The sequence below is a fragment of the Mesoplodon mirus genome (genome assembly GCF_964341445.2).
Source record: "Mesoplodon mirus genome assembly, chromosome: 2".
Lineage (NCBI taxonomy): Eukaryota > Metazoa > Chordata > Mammalia > Artiodactyla > Ziphiidae > Mesoplodon > Mesoplodon mirus.
The window spans coordinates 195,709,796-195,725,423 of record NC_138977.1 but is presented as its reverse complement, the minus strand read 5'-3'; the positions used below and the strand labels follow the sequence as shown (position 1 = coordinate 195,725,423).

General features: G+C 38.2%; 1 protein-coding gene across 4 annotated transcripts in view; it reads left to right on the top strand.

The window, feature by feature from the left end:
- Nucleotides 1-15,628, top strand: part of CPEB3 (cytoplasmic polyadenylation element binding protein 3) — a 180,217-nt gene that overhangs the window by 56,854 nt on the left and 107,735 nt on the right. For 3 of the 4 annotated variants that reach the window (XM_082630111.1, XM_082630112.1, XM_082630113.1), the window contains exon 3: nt 10,274-10,433. In XM_082630111.1, the coding sequence (XP_082486237.1) occupies nt 10,274-10,433 (160 nt within the window). The remainder of the gene's footprint in view (nt 1-10,273; nt 10,434-15,628) is intronic. The other variant, XM_082630114.1, reaches the window with a different exon arrangement.

Below are 15,628 nucleotides of genomic sequence, written 5' to 3'. Positions count from 1 at the left end.
TAACTGCTTGTAGGTCTCTGGAGGAATATTACAGACATCCTTAGAAATATAAATGATACATATTGTGACAATGGATGGCATTAGTTATTTGCCAGTTATTTACTGGCCGTACGGTTGCCTTTTGAACTTTACTACTATGTGGTTTAGGTTTAATTACCTGGATCCTTCAGTGGCTCCTGAATGGAACAGCTGGAGTCAAGACTCTGCCTTCCTTCAATTATAGCTCAAGAAAGTTATTAGGTCTCATGTCCTGTAACTAAAGTAAATGATTTGTAGGTAGAATCATAGTTCCTATTAAAACATTAGGAAAGCTTTTTTCTTTCTTTAAATAATAGCTTTATTGAGATATAATGCATATACCATGAAATTCATTCACCCTTTTAAAGTATACAATGCGGTGGCTTTTAGTATATTTACAAAGTGTGTGTCAGTCATTACTATCTAATTTTAGAACATTTTCCTCATCCCCAAAAGAAACCTGTACCCATTAGGTTTCACTCCCCATTTCCCTCCTGACTTTCCTAGCCCTAGGCTATGACCAATCTACTTTCTGTCTCTGGATAATTTGCCTATTTTGGACATCTCATGTAATTGGAATTATACAACATGTGATTCTTTGTGACTGGCTTCTTTCACTTACCATAGTATTTTTAAGGTTCATCCATGTTATAGCATATCAGTAGTTCATTTTTTTTATTGCTGAATAATATTCAATCCTATGGATGTACCACAATTTGTTTTATCTGGTCACCAGTTGATGGACATTTACATAGTTTCCAGATTTTGAAAAAGATAAATAAAGTTGTTTTATGAAGTTTTTATAAACATTTGTGCAGAGGTTTTTGTATGGACATGTGTTTTTATTTACCTTAGGTAAGTTCTTAGGAGTGAGGTTGCTAGGTTGTATTGTTAAGTGTATGTTTAACTTTATAATTAACTCCCAAATTGTTTTTCCAAAGTGGCAGTACCATTTTGCATTCCCACTAGCAATTTATGAGAGTTCTGGTTGTTCCACATCCTAGTCAGCATTTGAAATTGTCAGGGTTTTTTGTTTTCTTTTGTTTGGGATTTTAGCCATTCTAATAGGTGTGCAGTTCTTTGTTAGTTTTTTTTTTTTTTTTTTTTTTTTTTTGTGGTACGCGGGCCTCTCACTGTTGTGGCCTCTCCCGTGTGGAGCACAGGCTCCGGATGCACAGGCTCAGCGGCCATGACTCACGGGCCTAGCCGCTCCGTTGCATGTGGGATCTTCCTGGACCGGGGCACGAACCCGTGTCCCCTGCATCGGCAGGTGGACTCTCAACCACTGCTCCACCAGGGAAGCCCTCTTTGTTAGTTTTAAATGAAAATCTTACAGTATGGAACCATCAGGAGGATGGTTTAAATGCAAAGCAAGCATTTACTGAATGCCTGTTATATGCCAGGCCCTCTACTGGGTGATGGAAATACGGAGAAATAAGATATATCTCTGCTCCCATGGAAGTTACAGTTTATTGAGGATGTCAGGCATCATTGCTAACTATCTGGGGTTAAGATATTGGGGAGGGGATCACCAGTAGAGTCCAACTATACCTAGAAGTGGGCAGTTTTGTGGAAGGATTTTGACATTTATGATCAGTAAAAAGAAAACAATATGAGGAACCCTATGTACCTTTGCATAATGTTCTAAGATAGGTTTTGGTCGTGAAGGTCAAGCTTTTCCTACGTTATCATGTCTAATAATCAGGACCTAATAAGCTACTTGGGATAATATTCTGATGCCTAACAGTTTGGGGGCAACACCAGTTGGTCACATATGCACAATAAACAGGGAAAGGGGAACTTTAATTTTTTGTAGTCCTTGGAACCTGCTCTTTTGACCCCTGTAGTTACTGTTTTCCCTTTCTGTGTCCATCCTAGGTCTGGCTTTCTGCCTTTTACCTCACACACTGCTAAACTCTATAATCACTCCTTTTAAAGGTGTATATGGGGGGGGCTTCCCTGGTGACGCAGTGGTTAAGAATCCACCTGCCAATGCAGGGGACACGGGTTCAAGCCCTGGTCCGGGAAGATCCCACATGCCATGGAGCAACCAAGCCCATGCGCCACAACTACTGAGCCTACGCTCTAGAGCCTGTGAGCCACTACTGAGTCCACGTGCCACAACTTCTGAAGCCCATGTGCCTAGAACCTGTGCTCTGCAACAAAAGAAGCCACCGCAATGAGAAGCCTGCACACTGCAATGAAGAGTAGCCCCTGCTCGCCGCAACTAGAGGAAGCCCACGCACAGCAACAAAGACCCACCGCAGCCAAAAATAAATAAAATAAATTATATAAACAAACAAACAAACAAAAGTGCATATGGGGACTTCCCTGGTGGTCCAGTGGTAAAGAATCTGCCTTCCAGTGCAGGGGACGCAGGTTCGATGCCTGGTCAGGTAACTAAGATCCCACATGCTGCAGGGCAACTAAGCCCATGCGCCTCAACTAGAGAAACCACGTGCCACAACTACAGAGCTCAGGTGCTCTGGAACCCGCATGACACAACTATAGAGCCCACACGCCCTGGAGCCTGCGTGCCACAATAAATAAATAAATAATAAATGTAAAAAAAAAAAAAAAAGTGCGTGTGTACTTAGCTCTGAAGTGTTTACCACAGTCAGAACTGGTAGCAATAAGCATTTGTACTTCTTGTCCAGTTGACCCCTTCAGCATTCACCCAGCTAGATCTGGCCTCAGTATGAAGGTCATTTCAGGTGAATAAGATTCCAAGAGCCATGTTTCCCTATGTTTGATAAACTGGGCCTCTTATCAGACCTGTGTGGCAAACGATTGAGAAGAGCTGTGAAGGAAGGTTGGAGGTGGCATGGAGCGGGAAGAGACTATGAAATTGCTGGGTCGCATTTCAAGTTGTCCTGCTCATCTAATTTTTGAGCATCTGTCAAGAGCAGGTCAAACTATTTTCTGCTTTTTTTTTTTTTTGTTTGTTTGCGGTACGCGGGCCTCTCACTGTTGTGGCCTCTCCCGTTGTGGAGCACAGGCTCCGGACGCGCAGGTTCAGCGGCCATGGCTCACGGGCCCAGCCGCTCCACGGCATGTGGGATCTTCCCGGACCGGGGCACAAACCTGTGTCCCCTGCATCGGCAGGCGGACTCTCAACCACTGCGCCGCCAGGGAAGCCCCAATTTTTGCTTTCTTAAAAACTTCTCAAGAACCTTAGCTTCGTTTGCTGTTATACAGCAAGGAAAAATATGATCTGATAAAAAGTTTAAAGTGATTGGAAGTCATTCTCATGAAGAAAAAGATGAGAGTCAGGATTTCTTTGTGTACGGCTATATCCTCTAAATTCTTGAGAATTTCTTTCATGGAAGACTGGGTTTAACAATAATGTTAAAAAATATTAAAATTCATAGCAGGTGCTGATCAATTTTTTTTTTTTTTCTGAAGACAGAAAAGCAAGAGAGAGTTCAACTTTGTAAGGACTTCAGGTTGGCCATAAGGAGCATTTGCTTGCTATTGAGGGACTGAAGGAGAGTCTACAGTAATCACGTTTTCCAGAGAGCTACAAATATGATAGTCTCATTTGGGATGGTTAAAGTTTACCGTTGACTGAAGGACTTGCTACCTACTGAAGATGGGATGAAAATCTGCATTTGAAAAGTTTTTTTTTTCTCTTCCCCATAGGTTAGCGACATTGATTTTCTTTTATTTGGGAAAGGTTTTAATCTTCAGGCAAATGTTTGTCAAGCTGCTCGGTACTATAGTGAAGTTCAGTTTGATACAGGAACCTCATGCTTTTGATAGGTTCTGACAAATAACAGCAGTAATTGGTTTAAAACTATAAATTCCTAGACTTCTTTGTGATACATAGAAATTTTATATTACTAGTCATCTAACTGTTTCCTGCCCCTATCTAGTATTTGTTATTAAATGTTTTGTCTGTTCTTTCTGGTACTCTTAAGCATATTCTGAGCTTGAACTCACTACATGTTGATCTTTTGGATATATTGCCTCTGAATTTTACTCAGGGCTGGCAGGTTCTATAGATCCTTATGTTTCATTAGTAGTGGTGTCCTTCATAGAAACCAGGGATTGTGCTAAAATAGACCACGCATGGAAGAGATGCAATTAAAGGAGCAAAACAGAAATTTTGAGGAAATTGGGGGATAGGAAAGAAATCTCAAAATCAGAAATTATTTTATAGAATATACACTGAGATGATTACTTGGTTGGTTTTTTTTTTTTTTTTTTTTTTTTTTTGCGGTACGCGGACTTCTCACTGTTGTGGCCTCTCCTGTTGCACAGCACAGGCTCCGGACACGCAGGCTCAGCGGCCATGGCTCACGGGCCTAGCCGCTCTGCGGCATGTGGGATTTTCCCGGACCGGGGCATGAACACGTGTCCCCTGCATCGGCAGGCAGACTCTCAACCACTGCGCCACCAGGGAAGCCCGATTAGTTGGTTCTTTTAACATACTCACTATGCATTTACCCTGTAGGAGGCATGTGTGTATAGTTGGGTGGGGGAGAGGGAAGAACATATATTAAAAGGGACCTACCTCAGAAGCGCAACATTGGTCAAAGAAAGCAAGTTGCAGAACAATATGCATATTTTTACATTTAGGAAAAAATATAAAACAATATATATTTTCTATGTATATGTGTGTCTGTGTCCATATATTTATGTGTGTGTGTGTGTGTGTGTGTGTGTGTGTGTGTGTATATATATATTTTAACCTCTGAAAGAATATGTGTCAAATGTATATAGTGGTCTGAAGAGAGTGCAAGAAGGCAGGAGGATTGGAGACTTCTGCTTTTTCTGTAATATTCGTTGTGTGTGTGTGTGTGTGTGTGTGTGTGTTTGTTTGAGAAGAATACGTTCATATTTTAATTATGTAATCAAATATCCATTTAAAAATAAAGACTATTCATTACCCTTAAACAATGTTTATAGTGTAGATGGGGAACTGAGATAGTTTCAAATAATGTAAACTAATTAGAAAATAAAAGCAGTAGGGTAGAAATTCCAGAATGGCTAGTTTTGTGGGTTAATTCTCTTTTATGGGTTGAATACACTTAACTTTGAAATGTTTCATCCATATGTACATATATTGAAGCCATATGATAAATAGAAAAACCTTCCTTCAGGAATTCCTCCTCTTTTTTTTCTGTATCATTTCACAACCCCATTTATCCTTTGCTAATAACCCTTTCAAACATCTATCCTTTTGACTTTTGATCTTGTCTGTGCCCCTTTGTTCCCAGCCAAGCTCCCATTGTTCATGGGACACATGGCAACTGATCAGTGTAGAGCATTGGAGCATTACTGATGTGGACTTGAAAGTCACAGACCTGGGTTCACATCCTGATTTCTGACCAGCTTTGTGACTTTGAGCAGTTATATAACCATGATTAATTTTATCATTTGGTTCCAGAGCTGCTTTTTTTTCCAGATGTCTTGGCCCCTTGCAGCTTTGACCTTATATCTCTAGGAGAGGAAATGTCTGGGGATAAGCCAGAAAGGGTAGAAAAGGGTCCTGTATTTCTCTCCCAAGAAAAAAGGCAGGTGAATGGAGTAGGGCTGGTGGAGGCAGGCCTGGGGCTGTCCTGGAGGGTAGATCAAGCTGCTACTTGAATTTAACTGGTTGTCAGTAGAACAAGGGTCATTGACCAAGGGCAAGTGAGGGTTAGGTTGCCTGTGTGGAAGGGTAGGATAAAAGAGTCCTGTCTCTGATTGTGTCAGTATTAGGCTGAAGTGGGTGTTTGTGAAAAGCATTTAAGGTGAAGGGAGTAGGAGGAAGTCAAGGAAGCAGTACACTGGTGAAGGGAGTAGGAGGAAATCAAGGAAGCAGTACACTGGGAGTGCTTAAGAGCACAGTCTGGATTTAGCTGAGCCCTGGCTCTGCCTCTTACTAGCCTTGTAACCTTGAGCCAGTTACTTATCTCTTCAAGATTTAATTGCTTAATTTATAAAATGGGGATAAAAGTTACCTACCTCGTAGAGTTGTGAGGGAATACGTTTAGCATTCTTAGAACAGCACCAGGCACATATTAAGTACTTGATAAATTTATAAATATTAAGCCAAGCTAGGGGAAGAAGGAAAGCAGGCCTAATGAACTGTATAGTGGGGGTGGCTGCCTCTGTGTACATCTAACTGATGACATCTGTCCTTCGTTATCTCCAGAGAAAAGAGTCAGTAATAGGCATCATTATTTATACATGTTCTAATACTTCCTAATGTGCTTGCTTGTTCAAAATGCACTTAAAAAGATGTTTTCCTTATTTGTTATTCCCTATACCTGGAAACAAAACTTATGAAAAAGAAAGACCTTAAATGATTATTTGCCACTTGTAACCTTTGCTGTTAAATGGCAGTCTTGTTTTCTCTATGCATGATTTCTGTTGAATTTCACTGCAGATGTTTTAGTTTTTCTGTCTTTTTTGTTTTTTCTTTCCAATTAATCAGTTATTTCAGCAATATTTACTACTTACAAAACTAAGAAGGATGAATTGTATGCAAATATAAATTGATGAAGCATAGATAGAATTAATTTTAGTGAGAAAATAAGTCTCTCGGTAGTTATTGAACTTTGTTCAGTTAAGAAGCCTGTGCAAATTCTGTTGTGCATTTCACATGTTTCATCTGTTGAGCACTAGTGAACCCTGTTAGGTTAGCATCCGTGCACCTCCAGGTTCTAAAATCTATGTTCCAGCACTCGGAGGTAACATCACAGAAGTCTCCTTGTGTTTTCCCTAATATTCCAGGAGCCACCGCAGTACAGATGCCTTGTTGTATGTGTGTCCTATAGCACTGAAAACAACCATAAAAAGAGGATTATTATCACCCCCATTTTATAAATGTAGATAATCAAGGCTTAGAAACTTGTTCAGAGTGACATGCCAGCAAGTGGCAGAGCCAGAATTTGAACATTCTGATTTCAAATTTTGTGCTTTTAAAAACTAGGCCACCACCTGCTTCTCTCACCCACGATCAATTGGAAGACTGCAAAGCTGACCCTTGGCAAAGTGGCCGGGCTTGTTTATTTCTTGCTGCTAGTCTCTCCCGTCACTTTACTGTCCCATTTTTGTGATCAGATTCATGAATGTAAAGGCTTAACTTGAAGAATCATCCAGTCCAGTGGCTCTCGAATCTAGTCAGTCATAAGGATCACCAGGACATTAATTTCTTTTAAAATTACAATTAAGTTGGTTTTAGCCAGAGCCCAGGAACCTGCATTTTAACCATTCTACATGTAATTTTAACAGTCTGACAGGTTTGGGAACCACTTCAATTACATGAATCCCCCCCCAAATACCCCCTGCAATTTTCCTGACAGGTAGTCATTCTAATATCTGATAGTCTTCTGACAGGAACTCACTACCATCTTGCCAGGAAGGTTATTTCATTGGTAATTAGATGCAATGCTTCTATAGGGCTTTCATTTACTGTCCCATATGGATTGGATTAACTTCTTTGGACAGATTTTTATACTCCTTAGATATTGGCTTGGAGGTCAGATCCACGTTTGAATCTTCTCTGAACCTTACCTTCCTTGTGTAAAAGGAGTATGTTATTACCCACCTTGAAGGATAATATCAAGAGTTAAATGAAAAAAATAAACTGTTCTGGCTGGAAAGGTACTAAAATCAGCCAGATTTTTTTAGAGTTTTATAAAAAACTATAGTTTTTTTTTATAGTTCCAAACAGCCTTTTTTTTTATAGTTCCTTCACCTCATCAGCCTTTTTGGAAATAGTCCCACATCTGCAGGGTTCTAGTTAGAAGTGTGGATATGTATGATAGAAGGCGCTTAGACACATTCTGGGATTGTCAGTGCCAGAAATAGGGTGTCATTTTGACTACTCATCAGCACACTTTTTTACCTCTGGCTTTTTCTTTGGACAAAGAATGTGATACTCATTCTTACGGGTACAAACTTGCATTTCTGGAAATTCATCTTTACTCCATAAGTAATTGGAGTTTCCACTGATAACTTGAACCCAAAGCAAAACAAATGATCAGCAGCAAGACCCTAAAGGCAAAAGAAAAGACCTTCTTCAATTATATAGAGACCAAAATGGAGAACCAAAGAAAATATTCCATGTCTCTTTCTTATCCATCAGTAGAGATAGGTAACTGCTGAGTGTTAGTTAAAAAGGAAAAAAAATGGGGTGGAGGTAGAAAGGAGTTGGGGGGCAGCAGTAAAGAAAGAAATGTTGAGCACATGCTTTTGTCAAACATAGTGTGAAGAAAAGGAATACATAAGTAAGTTCACCCTAATCCTCACAGGTAAGATCCCATTTTACCAATGGGAATACTGAAGACATCGAGAATAACTAAGACAAGCCTCATGCCTGGTTAAATGTCAGGTCCAGATTCAAGGCACCTAGGATTTTACAGAACGTGATTTAAAAAAAAATTTATTATACACACACAAATATATGTTCTTTAAGAAATAGATGTGACTTAGTTTTTATTGTATACATTCCTTTGTTAAAACACCTGTCATACTCTTATTTTGATTGGTTATGTCTCCCTCTACCAGTTACTTAAAAACAGGGACTAGGTTATAACATTCATCTCTGAATCACCAGGACCCAGCCCTACCCTTGTGCATTAAAGGCTTGTAAAAATGAAATATTTCTCTGTGGCATTTGATAACATCTGTGCCCTCCACCCCTACTCCTCATGTGTGAGTTAAAAAAAAAAAAAGTATACTATTGGAAGGGATGTTATAAATAATGTAGCTCAATCCTTTCATTTGTATAAAGGGAGGAATTTCAGGCACAGACTAGAGATCATGATGTACCCCAAAGCTCCTAATTGATTGTAGTTGTAGCACTCTTGCGTTCTGGTTCTCAGTTCAGGGCTCTTCTTCGGACCTGCATCCAAACTTTCTGCATTCATTCATTCAATAACCCTCTGGGTTCCTCCTCTGTGCTCAGAGCTGAGGAAATACCACCTTCCTTTCTGCCTCCCTGGATGGATATACAGCCATGCTTTCCAGAAACCAGAAGAAAACAGCTTCCCAAGATTTTAAGACTTAAACTAGAAAATGATCACTGTAGCTGAGATTTTTACCTGTTGTATCCCTTTTTGCTCATCAAGGCAGTCATTCTGTTATTCTGTTGCTCATAGGGGAGGAGAAGTGATCATTTGCAAAACTGGATAAACTTTTCAAGACCCTGAAAATAATCTCTCGTTGCTGTGGTTTGATTTGGTGTGGTTGTTGATGTTTATGACTGTATTGCTTTTCTTTAGCAAAAGCAAACTAAATCTGTTCTATAGTATTAAGTTAGGCCATGAACTGCATTTCCTTTTAGGCTCAGACTACTAAAAATAATTTGTAGGTGATGGTCTCCCATGGGCTTGAGTGAAATGCAGTAGAACAATTTTTTCTTCACTTAGTTTGTGTTAGCTCTCTGTTTTCAAAATGTTTTTGAATCTAACATCATGAAAACACACTACCTTGGGTTAAAGTTTTTTTTCATGTGAGTGCTTTTCAAAAGGTAGTTTTAGTACTTCGGACACATTTTAGTTTTTATAAAGTATAGGTAATGTATGGAACTAACTCATCAGTAATAATTATTAAAGATACCCAATGAAATTACATTGAAACTACAGTCACCTTTTGATTTTTCAGGGAAGTGATTCTGTTTGTAGACTGAGAGTTCTTAGTTATGGTCTTCCTCTAGGGGAAAAAAAAATCTCTTCATTTGAATAGAGTATTCAGTTGATAGTAGAGGGAGGGGGTGAAGCGTGGAGGGCAAAACCAATTCACTTGATTCTTCCTTTTGAATTTACTTTTTTAGTTCATTTGAGAGAAAAGTAGTCTGAAGTACTGGGACATATATATTAAATAATTATTAGAGTAAAGGATACAATTTAATTAATTATGGAAACTTGTATTAAACTTAATGTTGCCAAGTCATTATTCTTTTTTTTTTTTTTTTTTTTCGCGGTACGCAGGCCTCTCACTGTTGTGGCCTCTCCCATTGCGGAGCATAGGCTCTGGAGGCGCAGGCTCAGCGGCCATGGCTCATGGGCCCAGCTGCTCCGTGGCATGTGGGATCTCCCCGGACCGGGGCACGAACCCGTGTCCCCTGCATCGGCAGGCAGACTCTCAACCACTGCGCCACCAGGGAAGCCCAAGTCATTATTCTTAATGAAAAGAATGTGTTATTAAAACTACCTGGAATTTTGATTCATGTCATCAATCCGTGGCAAGAAGCATATGATATGGTTATTAATTTTATGAAGTAATTTTATGTATTGTCTTGTTCTGTTTTTATTTTTAGGACCGGAGTAGGCCCTATGACACTTTTAACTTGCACTCGTTGGAGAACTCCTTAATGGATATGATAAGGACTGATCATGAGCCTCTGAAAGGTAAACACTACCCTCCCAGTGGCCCACCAATGAGTTTCGCTGATATAATGTGGAGGAATCATTTTGCAGGTTAGGAATATTCATATGTCCATTCCTTGCTTGGTGTTTTAAACAAAAATCAGCTTTTTAATAATTGTGGTTTTGTTTTTGTTTCTTTTTTGTTTGTTTGTTTTTGTTTGCTTCTGTAAAGCATTGTGGAATGTATTTAAAGTTGATTTTTTTTTTAAACCTGGGTTCAGCTACCTACCATAATCAAAGTTGTTTGCTTTAATCATAATGTCTGGCAGAAGCATGTGTTGGGTAGCTGAGGTCGTGGTTTATAGCATGAGACCAGAAGCCAAGTTTTTTGGGCTTTGTGCATTTGAAATGTTTAGCTGAACCTGGATAATTCATTTAAGTCCAAGTATACTGCAAGGAAGTATGAGATTTAATCTCCAAAGACTACTTCAGAAAACTTTGTAGAAAAGGGTTTCATTTTATTAAAATACAATCACTTTCCTAGTGTAGGAAATATTGCTACACAGACTTAAGAGCAGACAGTGACCCTTTGCATTCTCTAAGGCTAAACACAAGGAAAATATTTTGGGTTAAATATAAGGCAGAAAGTCCCAAGGTCAGCAATATTAGGACTTCCTATATTTAGAGCCCATGTAAATTCAGGATAGAGGCTGATGTTACATTTATGATTACAGATAGTTCTTATTATGCAGTATAGGACTTTTCAGGGGCTCTGTGATATTTTAAAATACTGAAATGGAAAGTTTCTGTGGAAATAGCCACTGTGCTTGGGCTTAGAGCCTAACTATCTGAAAACTGGAAGTGTTAACCACAAGGATGCCTGTCTTATATGAAACCTTATGTCCTCTAGAGTTGTGAGGAATTTGATCCCCTCTGGTTCTCTGCAGGCTTTTATATAGGGTATGACTGACTGTGAACCTGATAGTCACTTCCTCATGCCACACCAAAAATCTATTTCATCATTTTCTTGTCACACTCATGATTTTCTGCTGCTTTCCTCAATTTCCAGTGAAAAGAACGTAGTTAACAGGCTATGAAGAAAATAAAAGATTTTGAGAAAAGCTATATTTTAAGGCCTTCAGAAGTAGGAAAAAAGGCCTCTCATTTAGTCATTGTTATATTTAGTCACTGTTACCACATCTTTCTTCAGTAAAGATTAGGTACATGGTAATTTCACTTAGAAATGAGAATGGTGTTTAAAAAAAAAACAATATTCACAGACTGTTTTGTGTTTTTAGTATCTTCTAAGGCTACATTTTGTCTTCCTTCTCTACTGCGAACAGCTGTAAGCCCATCCTAATTATTCTAAAATATTCAGTCCTTGTTCTTTATGCATACCTGTTTTATCTTGGTCTGTATTCTTCTAGCAATAAAAGATTATGAAAGGATCTTAGACTATAGTCTGTAAAATAATTTTCTAGAATTTTTTGAATATTGATTAAGCAGGAGCTGTTCTGCCCTGTTGAGAGTAGCACTGTCAAAGTGTAAGGAGGGTACCTCACTATGGCATAATGTAAATACCTTATTCTACTTGTGATGGCTCCTTTTTTATTTTTGTCCAACTACCTCTGCATAAATTTCTCCACTACACTTGCAAATGTGAGGTTTCATCTATAAAAGCCTTCTGAATTGTACTTACAGATATAATATGTCCTAATAAGTTGGAAGGCACTTAACGTGTACTTTTTTACAGCCTCAATATGGTTACAACCATCCACATTGATTTCCTATGAATGGACTACTTCCCATGGTCAATTACATCACCATGTTATTGTCCTCTGGTTAGGGTGTTTGAACTTCAGGCTTCCCTTTTCCAGCTGGGAGACTTTTACATTTGGTTTATGGCACCATGTGTTTGATCCTTATTACTTCTAAAAACATAATTATGATGCTAGTGTTTTAAGGGAAAGATTTTCAGTAATATTTGATTTTTAAAAATGGAGCAAATTATAATAACTAAAAGGTAATTTAAAAATAAAAGAAACGTTGTCATGATGTATCTTTTAAAAAATTTTCCATATAATAAACATTATGTTTTTACCTTGTCTTTATAATTTATTGATAGACCTTAACTTTGGACTCTTAGGTTGTTTCCAGCTTTTTCTCCATTATAGGTAATGCTGCCATGGATGAGTTCTTGCACGTAGCTTTTTCTTAAGGTAAATTCATAGAGAGGGTCTCTGGCTCAAAAGATGTAAATGTCTAGGTGAATTGAGCTTTAAGAGAAAGGTGGTAGGATAGGGGAACTACCACATGGCTTCTGTATGAGTCTGTCCAGAAACACTTCCCCCTATCCATCCTCTTCTTCCTCCTAGCTTTAATATCCTCTTGTTTTACTTGAACATTATTTTGAGGGTCTTAAAATTCAAGTTAGAGAGTCATTGGTTTTTTGTGTGCTTATTTGTTTTGGTGTTTTTCTATGGATTTAGGTTTTCTTTAGAAAAAAATACATTCTTGCTCATTGTAAGAAATTGAAGTAGCACGTAAAAAGACAAAAAGGAAAGTGAAAAAACCACCTGAGACTTACTACCTAGAGATAACAAAGATTATTATTTTTATTAATATTCTTCCAGACATTTTAGATTCTCTGTATAGGAAATGAAATTTCAATGCAGCCTTTCTGACTTTGCAGTCATTCAAACCTGGGTTTGAATTCTGGTTCTGCCTTTAGTTGGCTATTGATCTAGATAAATTAACCTCTTCAAAGCCTCAGTGTCTTCATCATTAAAATAAAGCACCTACTTCGTAGAGTGGGTGTGAAGGTGAGATAAAGTCCCTGACACTAGAAACTGCTCAAAAGTTATCTGTGACATTTTTTACCAGCAGTGGTAGTAGTGTGCCTACTGCCTGGCCTGGGTAATAAAGTAAACCTTTATATCCCTACAGTATTTACTTCCTTCCAGCTAGACTGCAGCTAAACGTTGAAAGCTTTCGAATGCAAGTTGTCAAAATTGTGTATTTGCCATAGATATAAGTAGTGATTATTGAAGGATAAACATTCTGTCATTATCAAAAAACCACCTAAAGGAGAAAGAAAAATAATCCTCCTAAGTTTTGTTGGCTTTACAAAATTTTATACCTGAATAATGTAAAGAAAGTATAATAAAGTAGAATATCACATTCATGAAAAATAAAAGTACTTCGTGATGTACTTAAAGTGAACATGGTGAAAATAAGTCCACAGTGATATTTCATCGTATAAATGTATTCAATAAGAAATCCCTTTATTCAACTGTTCTCTTGATTCAGGCAGAAAAAGGGTTAGTGGGAGAAATGACCGAATAGGAAGTTTAGGAAGTAATAAAACTTGTTTTAGTAAAGAGCTTTAACAGTTTTCCAATCATATTTCTGCCTATACTAGGTCAGCCTTAAAGATGTTTGTAGGAAACTTAAAAATTTTAAAAATTAAAAAAAACCTCCTCCCCATGTGAAAAATGTCAAGTAATGTAGAGAAAAAGTCAAACTGAGCTTTTTTCACAGAACCCTGAGGAATGTCCTCTGCAGTGTTGCTCAGATCACAGAACCCTTATTTGAACAAAAATTAATTTAAATAAAATAAAGACTAATTTTGGGGGGGCTTCTTAGATCTCAAACTACAGTTCTTGATTGTAGCAGGATAACATTTTAATAATTACCTGTTGTCTCTTACCATAACTTAGGTATGACTTCTCCTGTCGTTCATTTGAGAAAATGTCTCCAGGAAATGAGAAGGAGGGTTTTGAGAAGGGTGATGAACTAATAAAAACTATCCCTTATTTCTTTTCTAAGTACAGAAATCCTTGGGTCAGTAGAGGTATGAGTGAGGCCTGGGTGGGAAGAATTGTCCTCTGCCCTCTTTTCTAGTGGATGCAGGGAAAGCCAACTCTCCTCATGATTATGAGGATTAGGGGGATTTCTGACATCGGGAGAGTTAGGATTAGGAAAGGGGAAAATGTTCCTCCCTGCACCCTCCTTACAGCTGTCCCCCGACTTGCTACCAATGATGAGGGTTCGCCTAGCCACTGGGGAACCCCTCTGATAACCCAGGGACATAAGGTTTGATTATTCATACCCTCTCTTGGGATTATTATTCAAAGAGGACAAAGTGATGAGAGAGAAGAATAATAGTGAAAAACCAACACAGTGCATTGGGCAGGGTAGGTGACATTATGAAGCAAAGTCCCATTGCCTGGCTGGGGTAGTACAATATAGCAGAGTCCTTGGCAAAAGACAGGAAGGAATCACCTTTCTCTCATCCCGTGTAGTCTCCCTGTTATAACAGAAGAGTAGACTTGGCTGGGCACTTGGGGGTAGTGCCTGATGAAACATTTTTGTATATTTGAATTTTCTCTTCCTTCACCATTCATGGAACTGAAATTTGAAAAATGAAAAGAGCAGGTGTCAGCTGAGAACTGATATTGAAGGGTTTGTTTTTCAAATGTATACTGAATCTGGGAAAAAATAGCAGCTATCCTCTGATAATAGTGCTTTAAAACATTTAAACTGACAGAAACTTGGAAGAAATAATGCCATCCCTTTGGTATTATAGAGGCATTTTTCTTTATTCATCATAATTTAAATTTAGTATTATAGAGCCTTTCAGAAAATTGGTCCCTTTTGTGGAATGTTGAGGTCACCTTGTTTTAGAAAAAGTGCACCTTCATTACATTTAGCTTATTCAGAAAAATATACAGTCTCTTTACATACTTGAATTATTACTCCAGTTCTAATTTTGTACCGCCTCCCTTTGGCCCATATCAGTCTGCCTTGTATAAAAGTTTGCAGATTCCAGAAACTGTTACGGCACAGGTTCGAAGGTAGCAAGAAGTCATTGTTCCTCTTCTACACAAAAGGGAAGACAACAGATAGAAGTTGAGTGATTTTGTTTTTATAGGTAATTCTCATTAATTTGCCCATGATCCTTTCAATATAGCACTATAATCACCCGAGAGTAAGAAAAAGATTAAGGTTCTTTAATCCTGGGTACTACCTCTGGAAATTCTGATTTAATTGTTCTAGAGTACAGCCTGAAATGAGGTAATGTAGGCACAAAGGAATTGATAACATACCAAAAATTATTCACAACTGGTACGCAAAGAAACAAGGATTTGACCTCAGGTCAAAGCTCACCTTTTTTGCTTCATGGTTCTTTGGAACACATTTTGAATATTATAGTACCATACTTTCATAATTTTTCCTTAAAAGGAATTTGAAGCACCATTTTATTGTATTCTTACATATCACATTATTGTACCTTGTAGATACTT